This window comes from Telopea speciosissima, chromosome 3 (genome assembly GCF_018873765.1).
Source record: "Telopea speciosissima isolate NSW1024214 ecotype Mountain lineage chromosome 3, Tspe_v1, whole genome shotgun sequence".
In the NCBI taxonomy this organism is placed as follows: domain Eukaryota; kingdom Viridiplantae; phylum Streptophyta; class Magnoliopsida; order Proteales; family Proteaceae; genus Telopea; species Telopea speciosissima.
Window position 1 is genome coordinate 71,673,632 of NC_057918.1, and position 27,536 is coordinate 71,701,167.

The following is a 27,536-nucleotide window of genomic DNA, read 5'->3' on the forward strand; positions in this document are numbered from 1 at the left end:
TCCTTTGTTCTTCCTTTGTCTTGCCTTGCTCTATGAATTTTGAAAGCAAATTTGATCCTATCAACTACAAAGACAAGTTTACCCTTCCAACACACAGAATCTATTCACAAAGATGCAGAAAACCCTAATAGTAAAATGGTAATTCATGGATTCCCCAATGGCAAATATGCAGCTTATATTATTGTAAAACATTCTCCCACGGTCCCACGAACCCTTCGAATAGGGGCGCTACGCCATCGCTCGGTGTTCATCTCGTGGAGTTCTGAGATCTCTGATTAAACTGATTACGATTTAAGAGATAGAGATCTACTCGAGCAAGTTGGTGTCGTTATTCCTCTGCAATTTAAGCATGAAAGGAGCGTGATGGAGAAATCCCTAATGTAGTTTGTCTGAGTTCGGAGGCTTCGAAGTTTTTTTTGTTTCAGAAAGAAAAGCACTGGCTGTAAAGTTGTGGAGAAAGTTCAAGGTGTGTTCTTGTTTCTCAGAGCGTTTTCAAAGTTTCAAATATTTTCTCTTTGCAGTTGGTTGGTTTGCCCTTTTCTTGATTTATGAGAAGATGGTTCAATACAACCAGTGATCTAGTCACGGGTAAAAAAGGTAGGCTAACCTGAACTGTTCTTGCGAAGATGGATAGTTCATCGTTTGTTGAGGTATGCATTCATTCTTATGGAGAAGTTAGGTCAAATTATTAAAACTTGCAGTAATCAATTAGCAAGCTGCAGGACAGGTTGAAGAAGTGTGTCAAAGCCCCATGAGATCAGTGTGCTTCTTTTTCTGTTACCGTTCTCTGCTTCCTTGTATCAGCAATGATGTCTGCGCAATATTTTTGTTAGTATTAACTGTTATTTATACTTAGGATTTAATCTGATTCTGGTTTGCTTTCATTTGTGGGTTCTGTTTTTTTGGGTGCTATTTTTTGTTTCTTATGTATAGCAAATGTTACTGTATTTGTCAGTGTTTTAAAAAAAAAAAACTTTCATGTTGTCGTTTCCATGTACTTATGTTTCCTACTCCATTTGGTTTTGATAGGGAAAAGGAATCATCAAGTAAGGGATTGGGATTCTCTTCATGGAAATAGATCTCGAGGGGAATGTGAATGGACATGAAATAGAAAATGTTAGGTCAAATATGGGTGAAAGTACAGATGGAGAGGTACATGGTGAAGATGAGCTAGGTGAGAGTTTTCCTGTAATGGATCTTGAAGAGGATACAAATTTTGAGCCTTCTAAAGGAATGGAATTCGAATCACATGAGGAAGCTTATGCATTTTATAAACAATATGCTAGGTCTGTTGGATTTAGTACCAAGAAAAAGAACAGTCGCCGTTCAAGGCTTACTGGAAAATTTATTGATGCACATTTTGCATGCTCTAGACAAGGAAACAAACAGCAATCAGAGGATGCCATTAAACGACGACCTTCTTGTAAGAGTGGCTGTAAAGCAAGCATGCATGTGAAAAGAAGGCAAGATGGTAGATGGATCATACATAATTTTACAAAGGAGCATAATCATGAGCTTTTGCCATCCTTGACACATTATTTTCGAAGTGGTAGGAGCATGAATTTAAATAGCAAGAACAATTTAGATATTCTGCATGCAGTACGAATTCAAACAAGTAAAATCTACACTCCAATAGCTGAACAATGTGGTGCATCTCAAAGTGGTGGTTTTTTAGACAAAGACATTAGAAATCAAATGAATAAAGGAGGATGTTTGGCTATAGAAGCGGAGGATGCACATGCTATGCTGGACCATTTCATACAGTTGCAGCAAGAGAATCCTAATTTCTTCTATGCAATTGATTTGAATGATGAACAGCGCTTAAGAAATGTGTTTTGGGTTGATGCTAAAGGTCGGCATGATTGTATCAGCTTCAATGATGTTGTTTCTTTGGATACAACTTATCTCAAAAAGAGATGCAAAATGCCATTTGCACCTTTTATGGGTGTAAATCATCACTTTCAATCCATGTTGGTTGGATGTGCTTTATTGGCAGACGAGACTTCATCAACATTTGTTTGGTTATTACGGACTTGGCTGAGAGCAATGGGTGGAGTTACTCCAAGAGTGATAATTACTGACCAAGATGAAGGCATGAAATCAGCTGTTGCTGAGGTTCTTCCGGATGCCCAACACCGGTATTGCTTGTGGCATATTTTAAGGAAGATACCAGAGAAACTCAGTCATGTAACCAAGAAAAGTGAAAATTTTATTGAGGAATTTAATAAATGCATTTATCGATCATGGACCGAGGAGGAATTTGAAAATAGATGGTGGAATATGGTTCACACTTTTGAACTCAAGGAGGATGAGTGGATTGAATCTTTGTATGAAGATCGTAAACAATGGGTTCCAACTTACATGAAAGATACTTTTTATGCAGGGATGTCTACCACCCAACGATCTGAGAGCGTAAACTCATTCTTTGATAAATATGTGCTCAAGAAAACTACATTGAAAGAGTTTCTAGAGAATTATAAAAGCATTCTGCAAGATAGGTATGAAGAGGAATCCAGGGCAGATTTTGATTCAAAACATGGATTACCTGCTTTGAAGTCCCATTCACCTTATGAGAAGCAAATGTCTACAATCTACACTCATGAACTATTCAAAAAGTTCCAAGTGGAGGTTTTGGGAACTGTTGCATGCCATCCAAGAAAAGAGAAGGAAGATGGGACCAAAACAACATTTAGGGTCCAAGATTTTGAAGCACAAGAAGACTTCATAGTCATGTGGAATGAAACAAAATCAGAGGTGTCTTGTTTATGTCGTTCCTTTGAATATAAAGGGTTTCTTTGTAGGCATGCAATGGTTGTTCTCCAATTTTCAGCTATACCTGAAATTCCATGTCACTATATATTGAAAAGATGGAGCAAGGATGCAACAATTAGGCATACTATGGGACAAAATTCAGAGCACATGCAATCAAGGGAACAACGCTACAATGATTTATGTCAGAGAGCCTTGAAATTGGCCATAGATGGGTCAGCTTCTCAAGAGAGTTACATCACTGCAGTTCGTGCACTTGAAGAAGCTATGACGAGATGTGCAATGTTGAATATCTCAGTACAGTGTGATACAAATGTCAATAATTAATGGTCATTTTGGTGCTCCACCGAACATGCAAGGGCTGGTAAGTCCCATTAAAACTACGATTATGTTACTGTTTCCAGAAGTGTTGTTTAAATCTTATCTAGCTGTAATATAATTTATGTTAGTATAACTTATGGACCGTTTTATTACACTTGTAGGGGCATTGTTCAATTGTACCAACCTGCGATGTTTAGTGTGGCACTCAATAGAGCATATAGGGCTGGTATGTACATTATGATTTAGACAAAAATGTGGTTGTGTATTGTATTAATGTACTTGAATTTGATCATTGGATTGGGGTTTGTAATTGTAGGGATAACTTAAAATCAATTCCAACAATCCATTACGGATATAATGGTACTCAATGGAGCATGGATGGTCACATAAGATGCGATTTAGCTGGCTAATCTGTTGTCTTGACTGATCTCTTGTTTTTGAACATAAAGAGATAAAAATAAGACTGTTGCAGGGGTATATTTTCAGTTTGCTTAGTTAGCATAGCCTTAAATTGGTTGTTGGATTCTATTCTTCATGATGTAAATATGCTGTCAATTTTGTAGCAGGAAACCCTTATTGTGTTTCTTGTTTAAATTTATAAAATATTTTTCTTACAGGCAAGTCAAGAAGATGCTAAGATTCTTGCACTGCTTGTTAGATATTGCGTATGCTTTCTGTACATTTTCACTTAAAGTTGGTGATTTTCTCCACTGGAGTTGTTTAACTGTGTAATGAAAAAATGTTGACATAATCATATTCTCTATAAATAACCAACTCTTGCTCTGAGCTACCCCCTATACTGGTTTGCCAGAGTCCTTGCAAAACCTTGAGATTAACTCCAACAAAACAGACCAACAAGCTGCTCTGGTATGAACTTCCAAATCCATTTTCCTTGAACTCTCCATCTAATGTTTCCTCAAGTTTTCAAAACCTCATTGTGATTGCCAGCATGATTCCAGGTTTCTTCCAGTAGGGCTATAGAACCAATATCCATGCCTCTTGCAGAATCCCATGGCACCAAGAGATGCATAGCTGATAATTCCTCTGATAGAGTGAACATAGATTCTGAATAGGTTCTCGGTGTACCAGCCCTCCAATTTGCTAGGACAAATATTGAACCTTGTCCCACACTCCAGGTTAGAAGCAATTGTAATGGTACTCTTTGGTGCACCATGGTGTTAGTGTTGCTCCTGCTCCTGCCTCCTGCTAGTGGTAGTGGGTTTTGACTCTCATTACTGTAATTCGAAAGCCAACCGTTCTCACCAATTTGCATTTTGCTATACTAGGCCATTGTAAATTCAGGGACAGTAACTAAATGATGCAGGATATAATCAGGTATGATTCGTTTTTGAAGATGTTGAAGACAAAAATTACATTTAAATTTTGCAAAAAGTGCTGCTAAAATTTGAGGAATGGTGCCGACTAATTACATGTTTGAATTTGCAACATCAATACAAAGCTCCCTTATTCGGTGGTTCAATGTACAACAAAAACTGATTTGTTGAATGTTGGATTTCATTTCCCAGGCCATGGTTGTTTTGCAAGGTTGATATTGCTTGATTGGACCGTCTCAATCAAAGTACTTTCCCACGGAGCACCTTCTTCTGCAATCTCATACAAGTCATCAAAATCAAATGGACACATTCGTAGATTATTGGTTAGTCGCCTCAGACGTCGATGAATTTGATCCTGGGCAGGGTGGGTCAGGGTCAGTGGCAGGGGGCAAGTTGCGATTGGGATGCCAACAGTTTGGAAGTAAAAAAGTCGAACATGGCATTTGGCAAACATATAATCTTATATGTACTATCATTATACCTAGTGACAGTTAAGAGTTAACAAACTGCTATGGCACATTAGTATTGAGGACATGCATTGGTACAATTTCAGCCCCAAATGACTAATGGCTCAAATTTTGACAGTAAATTACACAATTATGGGCAAAATATTTACAAGTGAAATAGGTGCAGGTTCCTCCATCCATTCATATAATGTATTGCTACAGGTTATTTATCTCTTAACATCATCACTTGTCATAGTGACTGTTAAAATTTGCCTACTATTTTTTTATTTTTATAAAATCATTCTCAATTTCCTTTTTGCTTCAAGGGTTATAATTGAAGTCACAAAGATCTCAACCCTCCACATCTTGATTTACCTCATATATAATGTTCATTAATGAAGAATGAAAAGCATTGTTCTTCTTCTATGGTGAAATTTGCTGGAAAACAGTATGAACTCTAAACCTTAAACTAGGAAATATAAAGGCCAAAACTAAAAAATTTTAAACCCTACTGTAAACCTGGTTGCTGGTTATGGAACCCCTGTAGCTCATTGGAGTTACAACGTTTGCTGGAGATACCAATAAAGTGAATTACCAAATCTCTAGAGACTAGGAGACAGAGGGATAGAAATTGCTGGGTAGTCTCAGCAGCCCCTTGCTGCTACCAGAACATGTTCTTCATTTATTCACTTCTTTGCTGGAAATGCCCCTTTACTGTTCATCGGAACTGGAAGAGCTACCAATCTGGGTTCATATTTTGAATATACCTGAGATTTGTTTCACCGAACAGGCGTTCACTAATGCAGCTGCTCACATTGGCTGGCCCCTCATCATCCTCATGAATTGGGAGCGTTGGTGGTTGCCTTCTTGGCCGGCTAGGGTGAAGGTTGCATTCAGGAAAGACAAAAATTTGTGACCTACTAAAAAGTTCAGAAACAAGAGGGGTGGGGTTTGTTGTTTCAGTTCGCTTGAAATTTTTTTTGCTTGTTTATCTTGTGGTAAGCTAACTCACAGATTTGATGATTGTGTGTCTATGCCCTCGAAATCTGCCATAGTCTTCTATCTTGTTCAGCCTATGTTTGATGATATGCCTCCTCCGTCAGATTTATTTCTTCAACAGGTTCAAAAAAGTAAAGTTTTAGTTTTGGATAATTTAAGTTCAGGGTTACCTCTTGTCGCATTAATGATAGTTCCCAAGTTGCTTTGCAGGAGAAGACAGAAGAGAAATCTGTCCCCGATGTTAAGGGAGAGCACCAAAGATTCTAATGGATTGGAATTGTTGATTCAAAATTTATAGCCTCTTATTGAATTGGTTGAAACTGAGAAAATGAGTAATGATCATGGTTTTGTGATTCTTTGAGGCTTAACCAAGATGATAATATCCCTCTCCAGTTAAATTTGACATGAGGATATGGATGAAAGTGATGATGGGAGGCAGATTTTGTCGCCGGGTCTTCCAGATGATGCTTCGGGGTTTTTGATTGATCCTGGTTTTACAGGTATGGAGCATCCGGTGACTTACCTAACCCGGATATGGGTGTTCACCCAGAGGGCAATATTATATCTCCTCAGCTATTGGGCTACCACTTTTTTTACTGGCTTCTGTGACTATTCATAATCACTAATTTTCATCTGCTTCAGCCCCTTCCTCCTTAGGGTTTTCATCCTAGATACCCCCCTGAAATCTCATATTATGGTGGTGCATCGTGATCACAACTCTTGCCCCTCTGATCCTGCTTCTGTTCCTGTTAAAGGTTTGCCTGGTTCATCTAAAGCGGAGGTTCACTCTCCTGATCAGACTACTGTCCTTGGTGATGAGTTGATGGCAAAAAAAAAGGAAGAGGGTGGCTTCCCAGGCCTCTGAGGATTCTGCAGCTGCTGAATTTGAAGTTCTCCGTCAGTTTTCCTTAGATTTGCTCTCCCATTCCAAGTCTCCTAATGCCCTTTCCTCCCATATGAAAGCCATGGTATGCGCGAGCTGGCCACAGAGAGTGAGCTACATCGATCTTGACTGAAAAGGAAGACTATCAGAGGTGGTGAAGACGACAGCCATACCGCAGTGCTTTGAGGAAACCATTCTCCTCCCCTGGGTAACCCTTTCCCTGCTTCTCTATTTTTAATTACTGGTCTTTCCTTGTGTTCTTTATTATCCTGTGGAGGCTCTCTATTCAAATTTATTACCTGAATTTGCATGCTCTGGACCTGAAAGAAGGTTCGATCTATGTTTCTTGCTTTCTTGACTCTTTAGGTCCTAGTGCCCTTTCCTCTCTTTTTTTTTCTGGTCTTTCCTTGTGTTCTTTATTATCTTGTGGAGGCTCTCTATTCAAATTTATTACCTGAATTTGCATGCTCTGGACCTGAAAGAAGATTCGATCTTTGTTTCTTGCTTTCTTGACTCTTTAGGTCCTAATGCCCTTTTCTCTTTATTTTTTTTACTGGTCCTTCCTTGTGGAGGCTCTCTATTCAAATTTATTACCTGAATTTGCATGCTCTAGACCTGAAAGAAGATTCGATCTTTGTTTCTTGCTTTCTTGACTCTTTAGTTTCCTTCTATTGCTGTCTTTGTGTATATTCTTTGCTTGATCCTTCTCTTTTTAATGTCTTTATTATGGTCTCTGCAGTATGTACATCTTTTCTGCCTTGTTTTTTTTATTTGATCTGTTATACTGTTCTTTTTTGTTTTCCTCTATTGCTGCTTCTCTTCTATCGGTGTGTGTGAACTATGAGCCAGACGCTTGATGTATCTGGCTCATTCAAGTCATCCTATAGTCATTTGTGATGGAAGTTTTAATAAGAACACCCTTGAAGGATACTTGACCATGCATTTGTTTTGTCTGGCTATGGATTATTGATGCAGAGGCAAGGGGAGTCCTTGAAGGGGTGCAAAGAGCAAAGTCATTAGATTCACAACCATCGACATCTGGACTGGCTGTAAGGGAATGGTGGAATGGATGGAGCAGAGCAAGATGTACTAGTGGTCATGGGAACTTTTCACCATTCTATGGGATATTTATATGTTATTAAACAACTTGGTACTATTGCAACCTGTTGGTTGTGGGTTCAAAACTTGGAAACAGCCTTTCTTGCGTAGCAGGGGGTAAGACTGCGTACATTTGCCCCTCCCAGACCCTGCAGTAGAGGGAGCCTTGTGCATTAGGTTGCTCTTTTTTCAATTAAACAACTTGGTACTGTAAATGTGATGAAAGTGGATAGAGCTTGTGTGGGCATGGCTCGCAAGCTTGCAAACAATTCTAGAGTAGACAGGTGGAGGGAAGTACTAGCGGTGGATTTAAAATTTTTTTGATCGAGGTCATCGTTTCATTTTCTTCACTTCTATAGGTGAATCCAACAAAATTTGAGTGGTGGAATATCATTTGGAGATGACAATTTTCAGATGATTACGAGTGCTAGTTGTACTCGAGTCAGATTGCCAATATTGTCAAAATTCCATTCCTCCTTATTTTCTCGCAACAGTGCTTAACGAAGGTTATCTTGATTCTTGAACAGTGAACCACGGTGCTCTTGGAGTTACTGTGTGCTGAAACCATGCAATCGTTGAGGTGTTTGAGTTTATTCAAACTTCCATATCCTACGCAAGCACTTAATTGTTAGATTTGATCTTTCCTGCTCATGCCATTCTGGACTACAGATGGTGAATGGGTTTTACCTGCACCCAATTGTCAAATACAGTTTATTAAAAATAGATGTAGCATTCTACATTCGAGTCGTATGATTACAGTTATGGAGCAAAAACTAATAGAGTATGTACCAATCTCCTAAGAAACCTATAAATTGAGATGGGATAGTTCTAGCTTAGTTAACATCTAAGCATGCATAAGAAGATTCGTTTGGAAAGAATAAACACAAAACACCAGATACATCAGATTTCAGCAAATCATTGTATTCTGAGGCTCAACCAAGCTCTACTTGGCATCGCATCAGCTACTTGATATGTCAACCATGCATCACTGATATCCGGACATGATGCGCATCTCATCTAGTTTCCACCACTCATAAAAATTGCTTGATTGGAAGGAACCAAACAAGTTCTAGATATGAAAATGCTACACCTCTAGCTTGGGGCTTGGGCATAAACCCTCTGCATAGAGAAGAAATTAAGCTCCACCAGACTTGGTCAATAAGCTGCCAAGTTTCTCATATAATTGCTGGGTAGAACAAGCCCACACTTACATCAGAGACAATAGAGAATGAATTAGGTGCATGGCAGTTGCCAACATAGACCTTCTGACAGTTGCTCCCAGGAGTACCATAACTAGTGAATGTTATGCTGGAGATGGCATGTCCATGATCATACTGCAAGTGTATTTCTTGCGTTGCGGCACATCCTCAATTGAGATTTTTCCCTGGATAACTTCAGGATGTGACCAGGTGTGAAGAAGTGGATAGTGGGACTCTACTACTGGAGCACAGATGATTCCTGTAAAATGTGACTTGATTGATATCTTGAATGGGTTTCCTCTTATAAGTGGACCATCGGCTCAAGGGAGGATTCAGATAGGAAGCAACGACGAGATACCAATACAATTTCTTTATGCCCATCAAAGGACTTCGGGATACAAATCCATGAAAAACGATACAAAAAATTTGAAATAACTCATATACGGAAGTGGAAATACATTGGTTTCTTACTCGTTGTAATGCAACTTTTCGTAATTAATATTAAGGGAACTTTCTGTTCAAGCTAAAAGTAAATGGCTTATGTACACTAATCTCCTCAATAAAGTGTAAAGGCATACAACTACTTTGATACCTTACCGAAAAGAAAAAAAAAAACGACTTTAATAAATGATCCTACACGTTATTTCATATTATTTTTGAGGTTTTAGTTAAAAAAAAAAAATCAATGAATAATAATCTCAGAAGAATAAACCCCCCCCCCCCCCACCTTGCACTGCTATTACAACCATACTGATGCTGCTTGACACTCAGGAGTGTGATGTACAGGTCTTGACAAAAAGGGAGAAGTAAATTTGAAGTTTAATACCAAGATAAGCAGTCTGAAATGAAAATTAATACACTTGTAAGAGCATCTGTGGCATATAATAGTTAGATGAGAAAGGTAGATTAATACAGCACCTGTGGCATATAATAGTTAGATGAGAAAGGTAGAGATGTGCTTCTTTCTATAAGGGTAAAGATTATAAACATTAAAACCAAGTGGTTGTTCAAGTGAGGGTAACACCTGCAGATTTATATATGTTTAGGTCAAAGGGGGAAAATCTAAAAGAGATAAAAGATAGAAGGGAAAAATCAGATTAGGAAATGACGTCAGTTCCTTAGCTTAAACGCAAGAGATGAAAACAAATTCCACATTATCTGTATTTATAATCTTGTCTGAAACAATGTGTACATGTGACTTGCAAAATCTCTGCAAGGGGCAAGTGTACTACAAAGCATAGAAGAGACCGATCTAATCGGCTGAAATAGTGGATACGAGCAATGTTACATCAAAGGCTTCCCAAACATATTTGATAAATGATAAATACGACTCCTCCAAGGAGAGTAGCTCTGACCATTTACCCAACAAAACCGGGGAAAAAAAAAACGGTTTTGTTAGTGATTACCATAGGAGATCCTATTGATTCAATTGAGCTCAGTAAATCTATCACTTTAAGAAAGAATATACAGGTGGGGAAATTCTCAGTTTTGCAAATGTTGAGCAAAGAACAGAAATTCTTGACATTCCTGCTCCATATCCCAGGTTCGCATAAAGTGTTAATAAATGCATCTCAATATATCAACCCTTAAAAATTCTCAAGGGGTTAAAAACATACCAGCTTTGAGTGGCTCTCACAGTTTTTTTTTTTTCTTTCAAAAAAGGGAACCCTAGCAAATTATAGCAGTAAATGGTAGGATAACAGTATCTAACAATGTAGCACACAAAACACATCCCAGCATATGACCTAAAAAAGCACACCCCCATGACAAATTGTAAACATTTTGTAGAAAACCTAGGACCTGTAACCAGTAATTTTGGAGAGAAGAAAGAGACAGAGAGAAGAAGAGAAGGGAAGCCAATTATGTTAGCTCTCAATAACGTGAGAGTAGTCTCTTCTCCCCTTGTCTTATTTATAATAAAATCAATAGAAAGTTACATTAGAAAACGAAACTAATACCTTGTCAGCCAAGGAGAGAAAATAGGAAACTTATCTAATAAGGAAACAAGAGAATCTAACCTAGAGTAGAAACATAGCAAAGAAATAGCAACTAGCCTATGTAATCACGATAGAGACAAACCCCCTACTTGTGATACATATCTCAACACTCCCCCTCAAGCTGGAGTATACAGATATCAAAAGAAAGGCTCTAGCTTAGACCAAAAAGAATAGAAAATCAAACTCAACACTAGTCTTGAATAGTAGTTATAGATTCATTGAGCACAGAGGATACTCCAATAAAACCAGTAGAAAAATCAGCCCAAGCACTGGACGATAGATAACATCAACCGCAATCCAAAAACAGCAGATAGGTAACGATGACAGATGTTCTCCAATAATTGCGGAACTTGATTTCTAATAAGAGAAAACTCGATCTTCAATATAAGGAAAGAACTCAATCTTCAAACAAAGGAAGGGATCAATTCAATCGCACAAAGTGGAATTTTCTTGTCGATCTTCAAAAAACACCATATCATGCTTAAAGATGGTGGGCAGCAACTTCGGAGTTTCCCTTCAAAAGTAAAAATCTTCACTGAAATAAATCTTGAGAAATCTTCACCGAAATATTCTTGAGAAAGGTAAGAAAAGGTAAGACTCTCAAATTGATGACTTGTGCAGGGCAGATATGTAAATAGTAAATATCCAATTCCAATCTCCCCCTCACATGTAACAGATTACGTGAACAAATAACGACCAATAATCAACATCTCAAAGCACGGGCATCACAAAAAAATCCCATAAACAAGAGCACCGCAAATAACAGCCGCAGATAAAAGTATCCCAATATTAATTTCTAACCTCCCCTCACTGGAGCCAATAACCACCATGCAAGGTCCAACCTTTAAAGAAGTACAAATCCCACATGTGTTCCCACTTGGGCAACTATACTTCAAGAATTTTGAAGAAATGTCGGAATTAAAAGGGCAATGGCGGTTTGGTATATGACCAGCATCTCAATAATTTCCAATCTGCCCCTCAAAACAAACTCCAACCTCAATATCATTTAAGTACCAATTTACCAAAAAACAAATTGATGTGATCTGGGGCCCACCATAGCAATAATATGGCACATATGTATACTCAACGGCAATTCTGTAATTACATCATGCAATCTCCAATTGATGTGGAACCCGGGTCAAAATACTCAATTTCATTCGGGATGGACCCATCCAAGTATACAATAGGCAATAGCAAGAGGTAATGGCAGAACCGTAATTTAAGTGAAATCCATAAATAAGCAAGGCCACATTTAAGGGAGAAGTGGCAATCTGGTAATAAACCAGAATTTTTAAGAGGCAATTTGGGAGTTAATTGTTAAATAAGAAAATGACCAAGAGAGGAATTAGGATTATGTAATAAGGGCAAATAGGGAATAGACATTAAGTAAAAAGGATGAAGTAAATAAGGGTCAAAAGTGAGGGTAAATCTAAAAATATGATGAAATGAAGGAAGAATAGATCAAAGAGGGGCATTATGGGAATCCATTGTAAAAGAAGAAAATAATGTCATTAAGAGAAAAAAAAAATAATAAAAACAGAGAGTTAAGAGGCACCCACATGTCTTTACCCCTCAAAAAATGCAACGGGCGAAAAAATATGTGACCGTCTTCCTCTTGAGAGTCACTCAACCAGTAGAATTCCTTACAAGAACAGGGAAGAAAGAAACACACGAAACCAGCGGAAAACCCATGGGATAACTAGGCCTTCTTGGCGGTGTTGTCTTCAACAATAGAAAACCAAAGGTATGCTGGTATTCAGGAATTAAAAAAAATGACATTCCAGAGGCAGAAATCCTATTTGTAAACACCTCCAGATCAAGCCATCGTACCAGGAATCCAATCGACTCTAGCAGCAGTAATATACGAAACACCTCCAGCCCTTTTTTTGCAGCAGTCGCAATATTCATCGGAGAAAAACAGAAACGATAGCAGTAGCGATACCATAGAGGATTCCAAAAGTAGGGGCTGAACAAAACAGTATTGAAGGAGATCAACTCACTCTTTCTCTAACCAAATGTAGCACAAGAATAGAGCAGCGGAGTAATGGCTGGAGTTGACGACAACAGTAAGGAGGATGAGACCTTCACACAACGAGAGAAAAAACCAGCTACACCGCAGAAGGAACTAATTCCGAGAACCAGGCGCAAGAGGAAATCGAGAACAAGGGATCAATTCAAATAGGGAGCTACAACGATCAACAACCTTCATTGAAATAAATAAATAAAAACATTACTGCAGAAAATTTTCCAGAACGAGCAGGAAACCCTAGTTCTTCTTTTCTTTCTATGAATTAGGGTTTCATCATAAATCGGAGAACCTTGTAACAACTCTCAAAGCTGCAAATCTTGGAGACAATCAGTCACTGGTTGCCTAGCTCTGATACCATGTAGAAAACCTAGGACCTATAACCAATAGATTTAGAGAGAAGACAGAGATTGAGGGAGAAGAAGAGAAGGGAAGCCGATTATGTTAGCTCTCAATAACATGAGAGTAGTCTCTTCTCCCCTTGTCTTATTTATAATAAAATCAATAGAAAGTTACATTAGAAAAGGAAACTAATTCCTTGTCAGCCAAGGAGATAAAATAGGAAACTAATCTAATAAGGAAACAAGAGAATCTAACCTAGAGTAGGAAACATAGCAAAGAAATAGCAACTAGCCTATGTAATCACGATAGGGACAAACCCCCTACTTGTGATACATATCTCAACACATTTAAACGGAACAGCCAAAGTAAACACGCTGAACACATATCATCAGTACTTGTCTCCTTCATCACCATCTTCTCCCTCAGCAGACTCAGCACCAACCTCCTCATAATCCTTCTCGAGGGCAGCAAGACCCTCACGAGCTTCTGAGAATTCTCCCTCTTCCATTCCCTCACCAACATACCAGTGGACAAAGGAACGCTTGGCATACATAAGATCAAACTTATGGTCAATTCGTGAAAACACCTCTGCAACACTGGTTGAGTTGGAGATCATGCAAACCACCCTCTAAACCTTGGCCAGTTACCTCCTTGAACGACAGTAGGTGGCTGGTGGTTGATACCATATTTGAACTATGTAGGGCACCAGTTAGGGCTCTCACAGTTTGTGGGACATTTCATTTGATAAAATATCCCACAATAATCATAAGTATTCGGACAACCATCTTTTGGGGCGACCAGAGACCAGATCTTCCTATGTTGTGGCCATAAACCATGCTTGCCAAATTAAGTGAAACAGATCTACTCCCTTAGGAGCACCAAAATATGTCTGTTTGCAAATATATTATCAGAGAACAGAGACACAACACCGGGAAAGAAACTGACAAGGCTTCCAAAAATAATCCTCCACGAAAGATCTGATGCTGTTACCTTGTACCATAATAAGGCGGATGGAGTTGCATTTGGTGCCAAATCGATCCAATCTGCCTATTCAGTTTCATCTAGACCGTATTTTCTCATAAATTCATCCTTCAGCTCCACCTATAATTAAAAAAGGAAAGAGCTCAGTCAATGAATCAGTTCTTGTTAACAAAACAGAAAATAGGAGAATGCTTGAATGATCTGAATGATCAAGCAAGCCTTTAATTTATAATGAGAAACATTACAAAAGAGGGGGACAAAATTGCCCTTACAAAAGCCAACTCTATTAAGAGAGTGGCAGAATATAAAAATAACTCTCAAAAGACCAAAATACCCCCAAGGTATTCTAGTGTACATTATTCAACACTCCCCCTCAAGTTGGAGCAAAAACATCAAACATTCCCAACTTGACTAAACTAGGATGAAACATCTTTTCGGGCAGTCCCTTGGTGAATATATCAGCAAGTTGATCAGTAGACTTCACATAAGGAACACAAATCAGCCCTTCCTCCAATTTTTCCTTCATGAAATGCCTACCTACTTCAACATGCTTGGTACGATCATGCTATACCGGATTATGTGCAATGCTGATTGCAGCCTCGTTGTCAATACAACATCATAGGGAGACGGATAGGAACACCAAGGTCTTATAGCAAACCTTTCAGTCAGAGCAACTCACAAATGCCTTGTGCCATAGCACGAAACTCTGCTTCACCACTAGAACGAGCCACTACATTCTGCTTCTTGCTACGCCAAGTGACAAGGTTGCCACCTACAAAAGAATAATACTCAGAGATAGACTTCCGATCCGGAGATGCAGCCCAATCCGCATCAGTGTATGCCTCTATCCGTAGGTGACCATGAGGAGACAGGAGAATGCCTTTCCCTGGAGCTGACTTCAAGTAGTGAAGAATGCGAAGAACAGCCTCCATGTGGGAAGAGTAGGGATCATGCATGAACTGACTCACAGTACTCACAGCAACAACAATGTCAGGTCGTATGTGTGAGAGATAAATCAACTTCCCCACTAGTCTTTTGGTACCGGCCTTTATCAACAGGTTCACCCTCCTCTTTAAAACGAAAATTAGAATCCATAGGAGTATCTAAAAGATGACATCCTAGCAAACCAGTTTCAGCCAATAAATCTAGGACATACTTCCTTTGGGAGAGAAAAATGCCTTTAGAGGATCTGGCAACTTCAACCCCCAAAAAGTACCTTAGTTTTCCTAGATCTTTAATTTCAAACTCTTGTCCAAGAAAAGTCTTCACACGGCTGATCTCATTACCATCATTGTCAGTGACCACAATGTCATCAACGTAGTCTATAAGAACTGTGACTTTCTCACCAACCCTCTTTATAAAAAGAGTGTGATCAGCATTACTCTGCTTGTAACCCACAAAAATCACGGCCTTGTGAAATCGGCCAAACCAAGCTCTAGGTGACTGCTTCAGGCCATAAAGTGCACGCTTTAATTTATGCACTTTGCCTTGATTTTTGTCGTAAGAGAACCCTGGAGGAACATTCATAGACACCTCTTCATCAAGTTCTCCATTGATAAAGGCATTCTTCACATCCAGCTGTTGTAAATCCCATCCAAGATTGACTGCATAAGATAGTAAAACTCGGACAGTATTCAGCTTTGCAACAGGGGCAAAGGTCTCCTGGTAGTCAATCTCATAGGTCTGAGTAAACCCTTTTGCCATGAGTCGTGTCGTATATCTATCCACAGTGCCATCCACCTTCTGTTTCACTACAAACACCCACTTGCATCTAATAGTCCTTTTTCCTAGTGGAAGAACTACAAGCTCCCAAGTTTCATTCTTTTTCAAGGCTTCCATTTCTTCCATCGTTGCTGCCTTCCACTTTCCATCTGATAGAGCTTCCTGCCAGTTGTTACGAATACAAACAATAGAAAGAGAAGAAACAAAGGTACGAAAAGATGGAGAAAGGGAGTCATAAGAAACGACATTGGATATAGGGTGCTGAGTGTAAGCCTTGACACCTTTGCATAAAGCAATGGATAGATCAAGAGAAGAAGTATTACTAGGTGGAGAGGCAAGTTCTGGAGACAGGTTCGGCAACTGGATGGGTACTGGTGCTGCAGTGGATTGAAGCTGCTTATGTTTCCTCATATAGGTCTACACCCACACATTAGATTCATTAATCCTCCTCTGAAATTCACAAATGGTCTTCTGGACTGGAGTGTTCTCCCCATGAATAGGAATGTCAACAACAGTGTCTGTGATGGTGTCCCCCTGTATAGGAACCTCTCCCCTTGAGGCAGAGGGAGGATTAGGAGTACGAGGAACAGGAATAGACTCATTATGAACATACTGCAGGGGAGGTTCTATGGTCAGCACATCTTCACTAACAGTCTCCCAAACCATAGTACGATGGGCAGGAGGATAATAACACTTGTACCCCTTTTTGTTCAGTTTTAGAAAGGAAGGAGAAGGAGAAGAAGAGAGGAGAAGAGAAGAGCAAACACTGTTTGTGCTTAATCTGTTGTGTCTCAAACTAGAGATTAACTTGCTTATATTGAAAAGAATAATAAATTACACAGGGGCCCCTGGCCATATACAAACAACAGAAGAAACATAAAATACATGGGGTTATGTACAAGAATACCCCTTAAACTCTTATTCTTAACACTCCCCCTCAAGGTGGGTGGTATATGTCATACATGCCCAGCTTGTTCAATAAACAGTCAAAGTGGCGAGTGTTAAGTCCTTTGGTGAAGATGTCATTTGTTCATTTGTCTTCACAAAAGGGGTGTAGATGGTCTTTGACTCAATCTTTTTCTTGATAAAATGTCTATCAACCTTAACATACTTAGTCCTGTCATGTTGCACTGGGTTGTGGGCAATACTTATGGCTGCCTTGTTGTCACAATATAAACTCATAGGTTTAACAGTCTCAAATCCCAATTCTTGAACAAGTCTCTTCAGCCACAAGATTTCACACACTCCGTGAGCCATGGCTCTAAATTCTGCCTCAGCGCTCGACCTAGCCACCACAGGTTGCTTCTTACTTCTCCAAGTAACCAAATTTCCACCAACAAAAGTACAGTATCCTGAAGTGGATCTTCGATCAGAAATAGATCCAGCCCAGTCAGCATCAGTGTATGCTTCAATCCTCAAGTGACCATTTCTAGAGAAGAGAAGACCTTTTCCAAGGCATGACTTTAAGTATCTGAGGATCCTATAAACTGCATCAAGATGTCCCATTTTGGGTGCATGCATAAACTGACTTACCACACCGACAGCATAGGCTATGTCAGGTTAGGTAAGGGAAAGATAGATTAGCTTGCCTACTAATCTCTGATATTTTTTAGCATCTACAAGAGGTTCACCACAATCTTCTCCTAGTTTGTGATTCTGATCAATAGGGGAGGAGCCTGGTTTACATCCTAAGTACCCTGTCTCTGTAAGTAGATCAAGGACAAACTTCCTCTGACAAACATTGATCCCTTGCTTGGATCTTGAAACTTCAATCCCCATAAAATACTTCAATGGACTAAGATCTTTGATCTAAAATTACCGAGCCAAGTAAAGTTTAAGGTTTGAGATTTCAGCCTCGCTGTTTCCCGTGACCACAATGTCATCAACATATACAATAAGAGCTGTAGTAGTGTTGCCCTTCCTTTGTATAAACAAAGTGTGATCAGCTTGACTTTGGGTGTATCCATTTTGTAGGATAGCTTGTCTAAACCTCTCAAACCAAGCCTTAGGAGATTGTTTAAGGCCATAAAGAGCCTTCCTAAGACGACACACTTTTCCATTGCCACTAGGATGCTTGAACCCAGGAGGAGAGTGCATGTAGACTTCTTCTTCTAAGTCACCATGTAAGAAAGCATTCTTTACATCAAGCTGGTATAATGGTTAATCAAGATTTGTAGCCATTGAGAGGAGTACCCGAATAGAGTTATGCTTGGCCACTGGAGCAAAGGTTTCCTGACAATCAATGCCATACACTTGGGTATAGCCCTTAGCAACCAGTCTTGCCTTATATCTCTCTACAGTACCATCAGACTTGAACTTGACTGTAAATACCCATCTGCATCCAACAGGAACTCTCCCCTTTGGGAGTTCAACAAGATCCCAAGTGTGATTCTTCTCAAGGGCAACCATCTCTATATTCATTGCTTCTCTCCATTTTGGATCAGCCATGGCCTCTGCTACATTCTTAGGAATAGAGATGGAGGAGATAGCCACTGTGAAGGCAACACCTATAAGGGAGATAGAATCATAGGAGACAAACTTGACAATGGGATTAGTACAAGCTCGAGTTCCTTTGAGGTGAGCAATAGGAAGATCTAAGTCTGAGGATGTAGGATTAGAGGAAGGTATACCTGTCTCAATGGATGGAGGCTCAGGATGAGGAGACGAAGAAGGATTTTGGCAGGTCTTCTTTATAGGAAGCCATGAAGGAGGGTTTCTCTTGTCTTTTGTATACACCAGTAGCTCCCCTATTCTCTGTTCACTGTGCACTCGGAGACTCCCCCTCAACAACAAGTATCCTCAGAACTTTTCTTTCCCTTGTCAATTTGGAATGGGGAAATAGGGACAAGAGAGGAGGAAGGAAAGGATACAAACTCAGGAGCCTCTTCAACCTCACCACTGATGAGCACATTTATGTGTGGAAATCTTAGGGCATAAAGCATATAATTTACCACATTGGACAGAGTTACTCGGTGCTTTCTTGTGCTTTTTAGGTTTTAGGTGAATTCTTATGAAAGTGGAGGAGATGATGCTAAGAAAATGTTTTTAAGCTGTTTAGAGGTGTTAATGGCTTGGATGCGTAGCCCATCGAGTCACCCCATACGGTTCAAAGCGGCACTTGATTCCGAGTTGATACGAAGAAGTTACGGCCGTTTCCATAACGGCTACCGAAAATGGTCTCAGAGGGGTTTATTTATAATTATTGACAGTCAACCGGGGACAAAGTGAAGCAGAAGTTCAGATTCTAGGGGCCTTAATGCAATTATCAGAAATTACTTTCCTGTACCCGAAAGATTCCATTTGGAGGGCTCTAGACAGTCCAACTTCAACTTGAGATATCTTGGGCTCCCCAACTCCAAATTGGCCGAAATTTGGATCTATTTTGGGTGATTTTTCGCAAGGAACACAATGGTGAGGCCTATATAAGCACACCATGCTCCACGTTTTCTGAAGGATAGAATGGGTATTTTATTTATTCTTGAAGGAATCCTAGTCATCACCTTTACTCTCTCTCTCCTCCAACTTCTCAAGGGCACTTCGGAATTCTACTTGGGATAGATTTATATTTTTTCGTCTATGGAAGGTTGAAAATCAAAGATGCTTTGATTTTATTCTTGGAGAAGATATCTACAAAGAAAAGGAAGCACAAGTTAGAATTAGAAATTTACTTTTCTAGAAATAGAAGGTTTATATAAACAATATTCTCTTCTCTCCCTCTTTCTATTTTTTTCTCTTTTTCTCTTTTTTCTTAGGAGTCAAGCATTGTAAAGGAGGAAGGAGAAGAGAATATTCTCTTCTTAGGGAATATTTCTCCTACACTTCCCTCTTCTCTCTTCTCCTCTCTTCCCCTATAAATACCCCTTGCCCTTTGGCTTATAACAAGTTAGTTTTTTAGTTCAATTTTTAGTTAGTTTCTAGTTCAATTTTTTTGGATGAATAAAAATATATTACGAAGAAAAAGAAGGAATATACAAGCCCAAGGGAAAAAAGCTGAAACTTGGGACTAGTTAGGCGCAAAATGGAAGAAGGAGGCCCCAGGAGACAACAATGAGCCTGTTCCTTGGGAATCCTTAACATCCTTGAGGGGAGGGATCTAACTTTAGATGAAACATAAAAAAGATGGCCTTCCAAATCATGTCTAAGGAGCGGGAGTTGGATGTCCATCTTCCGAGGTTTCGTTCCATCCAAATGTGGGAGATAGTGGCGCGTAAGGCGATCTTGCCACGGCAGTCGCAAATTGACTTCCTCCGAAGGTCATGTCGATCCAAATCCGTTCCTTTGAGAGGAAGAGGAGTGCGCCGACCAGGCCAGCAATAGCGAAGAACTCGGGTCATATGGAGGAGGCAAAAGGGCAAGTGAAAAATAGGTGATCGACGTCTTGATCCGTTCCAACAGAGCACGGGGAGGGGACTTGAATATGCCGATGAAGAAGAAAGGCTTGGGTAGGAAGACAGCTTGCAAGGGCACGCCAAGCAAAGTGAGGCTATGCCGAGGAATGTGGCCATGAAACCAAACAACTCGTACCAAGGACAAGGGGTCCCTCTATGTCTAACCAAATCCCAAGCGAAGTGAGAGTGAATCTGCCCGAAGGGGAAGGAAGCCATAAGATGGTGTCGCCTCCGCCTCTATGCCCGGGGGGATGGGGGAAGGGAACTCGCAGGTCGGCAAGGGGGAGGGGAGGGGAGGGGACCACGAGCCACTGGAGATGATAGCGGCAATAGAGGCAGATCTGTCCAATCCGGAGGAGTAAATATCTCTAGGGTGACAATGGAAGAGAGGTTTCTAGTTCAATTTTAATTCAGTTTTTAGTGTAATTTTTAGTTCATTCACTTAGTAAAATTTCTTTTCTTCTTCTCCTTCTAAGTTGTGATTTTTGGCTTTTCTAAGTTTTAGTTTGCTTTTTGATTTTCATTTAATGGTTGTAATAGGTTTAGTTTATGCTTTAATTTCAATTTAAGTCTTCAATTGGGTTATAATTTCTTAATTCTAGTTTAGATTTTAAGCCTTCTAGTCTAAGTTCTTAAGTTGATGACAAGACTTGAAGATTTAGAAGAGGAGGTCACAATAAGTTTATGAAGTATTCAACCTTTTCGATTACATTCATGCAAGCACATCCAGGTTTTACTAGCTAAACTCTCAATCTCATTCTCCCTCTCCTCTATCTCTCTCTATCTTCTTCTTCTTCTCCCTCTATTTCTTTTATTTTTTTATATGGTTGTGGTATGTGGATGCACTTTTATTCCCTTATTTATTTGTATGTGATTATGATGTGTGGCTGCATTTTTGTTATTCCTTCCAATTTACGTTAATTTGATAGGTTAGATGCTCATGTGTTAGGACGCCAACTTAATCCCTTAATTTTGTTAGATACTTATGAGATAGGATGCATTAATTTTCATTAGTTTCATTAGTTTAATTTAACACTTTAATTTGGTTCACTTTGCATTACTTTTAAGTTAGTTAAATAGAGTGGCGTATATCTCCTCGTGTTCTAATCTGCTGCTACGATTGACCCGTATGCTTATGTATAATTTTTGAACTCAAACAACCACCATGAGATGAACATTCCCCCTGAAGAGGTGATTGAAAAATACGGGATGGTTTCAAAGAAATAGACATCTGTGGAGATAAGCCACCGACTTCGGTAGGAGGGTGATAGCATGTGTATCCTTTGAGGTAGAGGAATACCCAAGAAAGAGGCATCAAGGACTTAGGATCCAATTTAGTGCGGGCAGATTTGCTAATGTGGACATAGTAGATGCAACCAAAGACCCTTGGGGGAAGGGAGAAAGAAGAAGAAAGTGAGGGTAAGACCTCAAGAGGTACTCAAGTTCAAGACACGGGAGGGCATATGATTGATAAGAAAGACCGCAAAGTGAGTAAGGCATTGAACCAAAAGGTTTTTTGAAGATGCATTGTAAACCAAAGAGACCGGCTACTTCAACAGTGGATGTTTTTTCTTTCAAAGCAACCCCATTTTGTTGAGGGGTATCAACACAAGCCACCTGGTGGATAATGCCATGGTCGAAAAAAGGACTCCAAACCACCATACATATACTCTCCACCTTTATCGAACGGACAATTTGAATATGAGTTTGAAAGCGAGTATACACCAACTCATAAAAATGTTGAACTGCAAACATAGACATCACTCTTTTGTTTCAAGAGATAAACCCAAGTAACTCGAGAGAAGTCATCAATAAAGGAGATAAAGTAGCGAAAGCCACGTAAAAAAGTAACAGGGGAAGGACCTCAAACATCAGTATGAATAATGTGAAAAGGTGAAATAGATCTATTACCAGAAGATGGATAAACTGTCTTACAACTTTTTGCAAAAAGACAAGGTTCACAATGAAAAACATGATTAACAGGAAAAGAGGTAAATAAATGTGGCAACATTTTCCTCATAACAAAAAAAGAAGGATGTCCCAAACGTTGATGCCAAAGCAAAATATCCTCCTGTGTATGTCCATCATGTTGCCCACACACATAAGATTGAGCTTTCGCCACAGGGGAAGCACAAGTGTCAAGAACATATAATCCATCAGCCTCACGTCCACTGCCAATCACCCTCTTCGTCACCAAATCCTGAAAGAGACAATGGGTAGGAAAAAAGGTGACAAAACAATTCAAAGATTTAGTCAATTGGCTAACGGAAAGGAGATTAGTAGCAAAGTTGGGAACATGAAAGACAGACTTCAAAGGGATAAATGGAGTAACGTGGACATCTCCCTTACCCGAAATGGAAGAAAGGGAACCATCAACAATTTTTACCTTATCTTTCCCAGAACAAATAGAGTAGGAATTAAAAAGCTGAGACCTACCAGTCATGTGATTTGTGGCCCCTGAGTCAATGACCCAGGGAGTGGTGCCAGAAGAGGTAGATACCTGTAGAGCAGTGGAAGTAGTTGTAACAGTAGCGGAGGAACCATCCAAGTGGGCTACAATCCGACGAAAAGCAGCTATGTCTTCTTTGGAGAGGGAGGATGGATCAGACTCATGAACCCCAACATGGGCTTTAGGCCCTTTCTTCTTCTATCCTTTCTGTCCCCCAGAAGCAGTAGAGGATGGTTTCCCATAAAAATCCCAACAAAATTCCTTCTTATGCCCATACTTGCCACAATAGTCACAAGAGAATCGACCTTTACCAGCCCCCTTAGTGAAGGGAGGACGGTCCTATGGAGTGGATGAAACAAGAGCAGAACATTCAATAGTAGGGGTAGTCTCCATAGCACCTCTACGTGTCTCCTCACTCTGTAAATAACCACACACCTCCTCTAGGGAGGGAAGACTTGGTCGGCCAAGTATCTGTACCCTTAAGGGTTCAAACTCAGAGTTAAGACCTCCAAGAAGGAACAAGACCCTCTCCTTCTCAAACAACTGATACACTTTAGGCTCATCAACAGGACACAACTGGAGGTCTCTATAGTGATCGTACTCCTCCCAAAGTCCTACAATAAGGCTATAGTACTCAGAGATACTTTTGTCACCCTGGCGCAGGCTAACAATCTGTTGGAGAAGTTGATAAACCTTTATAGAGTCCCCCACTCTATTGAAAATATGAGCAACACTATTCCAAATATCTTTGGAAGTCTCCTTTCTCATAAACCTTCTTCCAATCTCCGGCTTCATCGAAAAAATAAGCCAAGTCATCACAAGGGAGTTCTCGGTTTCCTATTTGGAGTAGCCGGGATCAGTAGAGGAAGGGGCCTTAAAGCTCCCAAATATATATCCCAACTTCCCCCTACTCCGAAAAATGAGCTTCATTGATCAAGACCAATCCAAGTAATTATTACTGTCAAGCTTGACAATGGGTAGCTAAACATTTGGATTCTCATATGAGGAGATAACAGGCAAGGCTGCTGCAACAATTGGGATTTTAGATGTCTCAACATTTTTTTCACCCATTGTGGCTTCAAAGGAAACACTTGGGATAAGCAACCAACAATACCTCAAGCAAAAACAGTTGGTTCCCAAGAAACAACAGAAAAAATAGAGACAAACTAGACCAAAAAAACTTGAAATAACTTGTAGAACTTCACACAAGCATCAAACAGCAGCAGAGTAAAAAGGAATAACCTTCCTTACCAAGAAACGATAGTAGGTAGCCCAAAAAAGCTCCCAAACAAAGCTCTATTGAATAGCTATTGCTAATCCCACACTCTGGCTGGCGGAAAAAACGACAAGATAGTCCTGGCCGAGATGCACTCTTGTCCCTTGGTTGCTTCCAAATGGCTTGAGATGACACAATGGGAAGAAATGTAACCTCCAAATGAAACTAGAGCACCTGGTTGCTCCCCATTTGGATTAGAAACAAGAGAGAAATAGATCTGTGAAGAACCGTAGGTTTTTCATCAAACTCCAAAAACAGTAAGCTCTGATACCATGTTCAGTTTTAGAAAGGAAGGAGAAGGAGAAGAAGAGAGGAGAAGAGAAGAGCAAACACTGTTTGTGCTTAATCTATTGTGTCTCAAACTAGAGACTAACTTGCTTATATTGAAAAGAATAATAAATTACACAGGAGCCCCTGGCCTTATACAAATAACAGAAGAAACATAAAATACATGGGGTTATGTTCAAGAATACCCCTTAAACTCCTATTCTTAACACTTTTGGGTGGCAGAGTACCCAAAGAAAATGTAGCGGAGACTACGGGGCTCAAGTTTACCAGGGGACCTAGTATCCCTGGCATAACAAACATAGCCAAACACCCTAGGGGAAACAATAAAAGAAGAAGAGCCAAGTAAAAACTCGGCAGGGGACTTGGAACCAAGAACCCGACTAGGCAGCCTATTAATTAAATAGGCCGCAGTGAGGACAACATCTCCCCAATAAAAGGACGGAACATGTCGAGCAAATATTAGTGCTCTTGCCACCTCCAAGAGATGGCGATTCTTCCTCTCAGCCACACCATTCTGGGCTGGAGTATCAACACAGCTGGTCTGATGTAAAATCCATGGGCAGCAAGGTATTTTTAGAACTGACCTTCCATATACTCTGTCCCATTGTCACTTCTCAAGACTGGCATTAAATTGGGTCCGAACCATCTTGTGAAAAAGCTGAAAACATGAAAAAACTTCATTTTTTATGTGCATTAGGTAGACCCAAGTGAATCGTGAATAACAGTCTATGAAAGTGGCATACCATCGATGACCAGAAATCAAAGCTTTTCTACTAGGACCCACACATCAGTATGAACCAAATGAAACAAGGAAGAAGACCTTTTATTAGAAATAGGATAGTTTGAATGTGTCTGTTTAGCCAAGACACAATCACAAAAAAAATCTTCCTTATTACAACTTTTAACTAATGCGGGAAATAAATGTGATAAAGTTCCTAAAGGGGGGTGTCCTAGTCTAGAATGCCATTGGTGTAATACAGAGGAGAAAGATGTAGGTTGACAGAGCTAAGAAGGTAATGCTTGTGTAGCAAGAGGTTCACCATCAAGCAGGTACAATCCACCATGCACTTTACCCGATCCAATTGTCTTCCCCGAGTCCAGTTCCTGAAAGACACAATGAGTAAGAAAAAATATCGCCTTACAATTCAGATTTTTGGTAATACTACTAATAGAGAGAAGGTTAGTAGTGAAATTGGGAATATGCAACACAGAAGACAAGGTAAGAGAAGGGGAACAACTAATGGATCCTTTCTCGAAAATAGATGAGAGGGATCCATAAGCTATTTTGACTTTATCCTTGCCAGAAGTAGGTGAGTAGGTATGAAAAAGGCTAGAGGAACTTGTCATATGATCAGTGGCACCGGAGTCTATAATCCATGGAGTAGAGACAATCGATGCACAATGAACAACAAAGAAAATACCTGAATGGGCAAAGTGGGAACCTGATGGAGTGGAGTAACTGGCAGCAGATGTAGTAGAGGCAGCGAAAGTCTGTAACATACGCCTGAAATCCAGTAGTTCTTCCTGGGAGAGGCCATTTGCAGCAGTGGGGGTTGTGGCTACACTTTTAGTGTGATTGGCCCTGTTTTTAGTTTTACCACGACCACGTTTGGCCTCAAAATTAGCGGGCTTCCCATGTAATTTCCAGCACTGAGCCTTAGTGTGATATGGTTTGTTGCAATATTAACACTTTATTGGCTCTTTTGCAGGAGCAGCAGTAGAAGCACTACTCTCAGAAGGAGGAGTAGAGTTGGAACCAGCAGCCTGTAGGGCTGATCTCTCAACAGTAGGAGTCAACATCATAGCAGCCCGACGTGTCTCTTTAGTATGAACATAAGAAAAGGCCTACTCCAATGTCGGAAAGGGGACCCTACCAAGAACTTGCACACGAATTGGATCATATTCAGCATTAAGGCCAGCCAAAAAATCATAAACTCGAATCTGGTCCACATACTTTCGATATGCAGCAATGTTGGCAGCTGTAGAGGGCTGAAAACGAGAGTAGTGATCCAATTGTTGCCATAAGCTCTTGAAGGCAGCATAGGATTTGGCGACAGACAACTCCATCTGAGTAGTGGTATGGAGTATCTTCCGAATCTCATAAACCTGTGCATCATTCCCCAACTGTCCATATGTTTCCTTGGCTACAGTCCATATCTATGTAGCTGTGTCAAGGAGAAGGTATTGTGCAGAAAGTTTTGGTTGCATGGAGTTCAAAACAAAGGACATAACCATAGCATCATTAGCATTCCATCGAGCTAAAAGGGGGCCCTCTTCAGTAGACTGTGGAGAGGTGCCAGTAAGATGGCCAGTAAGTCCTCTTCCAGCCACAGTCAAAGAGAGAGATCTGGCCCACATTAGATAATTGGTACCATCAAATTTAATGGCAGCAGCATAAGGGAGGAACTCAGTCCTGGACTGACCATCTCCTCTAGAAGTAGCCGTGGTAATATCAGAGTCTGGCATGATGAGAGCAAAAGCTTTGCAAAAAAATCAGAAGAAGCTGAATATGAGGTCGAGTGATCCTCTTGGCAGCAGAAATTCCCTTGAAAGTAATAGCAACAACAACAGCCTTAAACCCCCAAAAATCGATAAGGCTCAGGGTTTTGAAAAAAACCCTGAAAGAGGAGATCGATTGGGGTTAGAGGTCTTCAAAAAAGTTGAAAGGGGCTGATAGTAATGTCGAGACTCCTTGAAGCAGTGTGAATAAGATCTTCAAAGATCAGGCAAAGCAAAGAAGAGAAAACCCAAAAATCAATAAGAGTCAAAACCCTGAAGTGAGATCGATAATGGTATGGGCTTCAAATAAGATGAAATTCTTGTGATAGTTGTTATCCAATACTGCTATGATGGATCTCCAATAAGGGAAAACAGCTTCCAAGGCAAAAGAAACAATGATCTTCAAGAAGGGGAGAACTCCAAAAAATCGCTGAGACGCAGGGCAGCAACTATCGAGCTTGATATGTGATTAAACCATTTGTTGAAGAGGTTGGATTGAGGGCAACATCTAGATCGTAT

The 27,536-nt window shown here is 40.0% G+C and overlaps 2 protein-coding genes and 2 long non-coding RNA genes across 5 annotated transcripts in view; 2 read left to right on the forward strand and 2 right to left on the reverse strand.

Annotated features, from left to right (window-relative positions):
* Positions 1–244: 244 nt before the first annotated feature.
* Positions 245–27,536, forward strand: part of LOC122656904 — a 31,144-nt gene continuing 3,852 nt past the window's right edge. The window contains exons 1-3 of the long non-coding RNA XR_006332189.1: positions 245–700; positions 3,950–3,957; positions 23,077–23,083. This is a non-coding gene — a long non-coding RNA (uncharacterized LOC122656904). The remainder of the gene's footprint in view (positions 701–3,949; positions 3,958–23,076; positions 23,084–27,536) is intronic.
* On the forward strand, positions 1,029–3,731 carry LOC122656897 (protein FAR-RED IMPAIRED RESPONSE 1-like). 2 transcript variants are annotated; one of them, XR_006332186.1, is made up of 3 exons: positions 1,029–3,133; positions 3,252–3,316; positions 3,407–3,731. XR_006332186.1 is itself a non-coding variant. In XM_043851588.1 (2 exons), exon 1 carries the CDS (start codon positions 1,069–1,071, stop codon positions 3,094–3,096), a length of 2,028 nt encoding a protein of 675 aa, XP_043707523.1. In that variant the 5' UTR covers positions 1,030–1,068; the 3' UTR covers positions 3,097–3,133; positions 3,252–3,731. The 2 variants fall into 2 exon arrangements, 1 of the variants encoding a protein (XP_043707523.1); XM_043851588.1 differs by having other exon boundaries at positions 1,030–3,133; positions 3,252–3,731.
* LOC122656902 lies at positions 9,051–27,148 on the reverse strand. The gene is made up of 3 exons (XR_006332187.1): positions 27,136–27,148; positions 17,814–17,820; positions 9,051–9,349 (listed from the first exon to the last, which is right to left on the reverse strand). It is a non-coding gene; the product is annotated as an uncharacterized LOC122656902 (long non-coding RNA).
* LOC122656901 (tubulin alpha-1 chain-like) lies at positions 13,752–14,051 on the reverse strand. Its single transcript, XM_043851593.1, has one exon. It carries the CDS (start codon positions 14,028–14,030, stop codon positions 13,803–13,805), a length of 228 nt encoding a protein of 75 aa, XP_043707528.1. The 5' UTR covers positions 14,031–14,051; the 3' UTR covers positions 13,752–13,802.

Coding starts and splice junctions, on each gene's coding strand:
- LOC122656897 (XM_043851588.1), top strand. CDS start 1,069: ATGGAAATAGATCTCGAGGGGAATGTGAATGGACATGAAATAGAAAAT.
- LOC122656901 (XM_043851593.1), bottom strand. CDS start 14,030: ATGATCTCCAACTCAACCAGTGTTGCAGAGGTGTTTTCACGAATTGAC.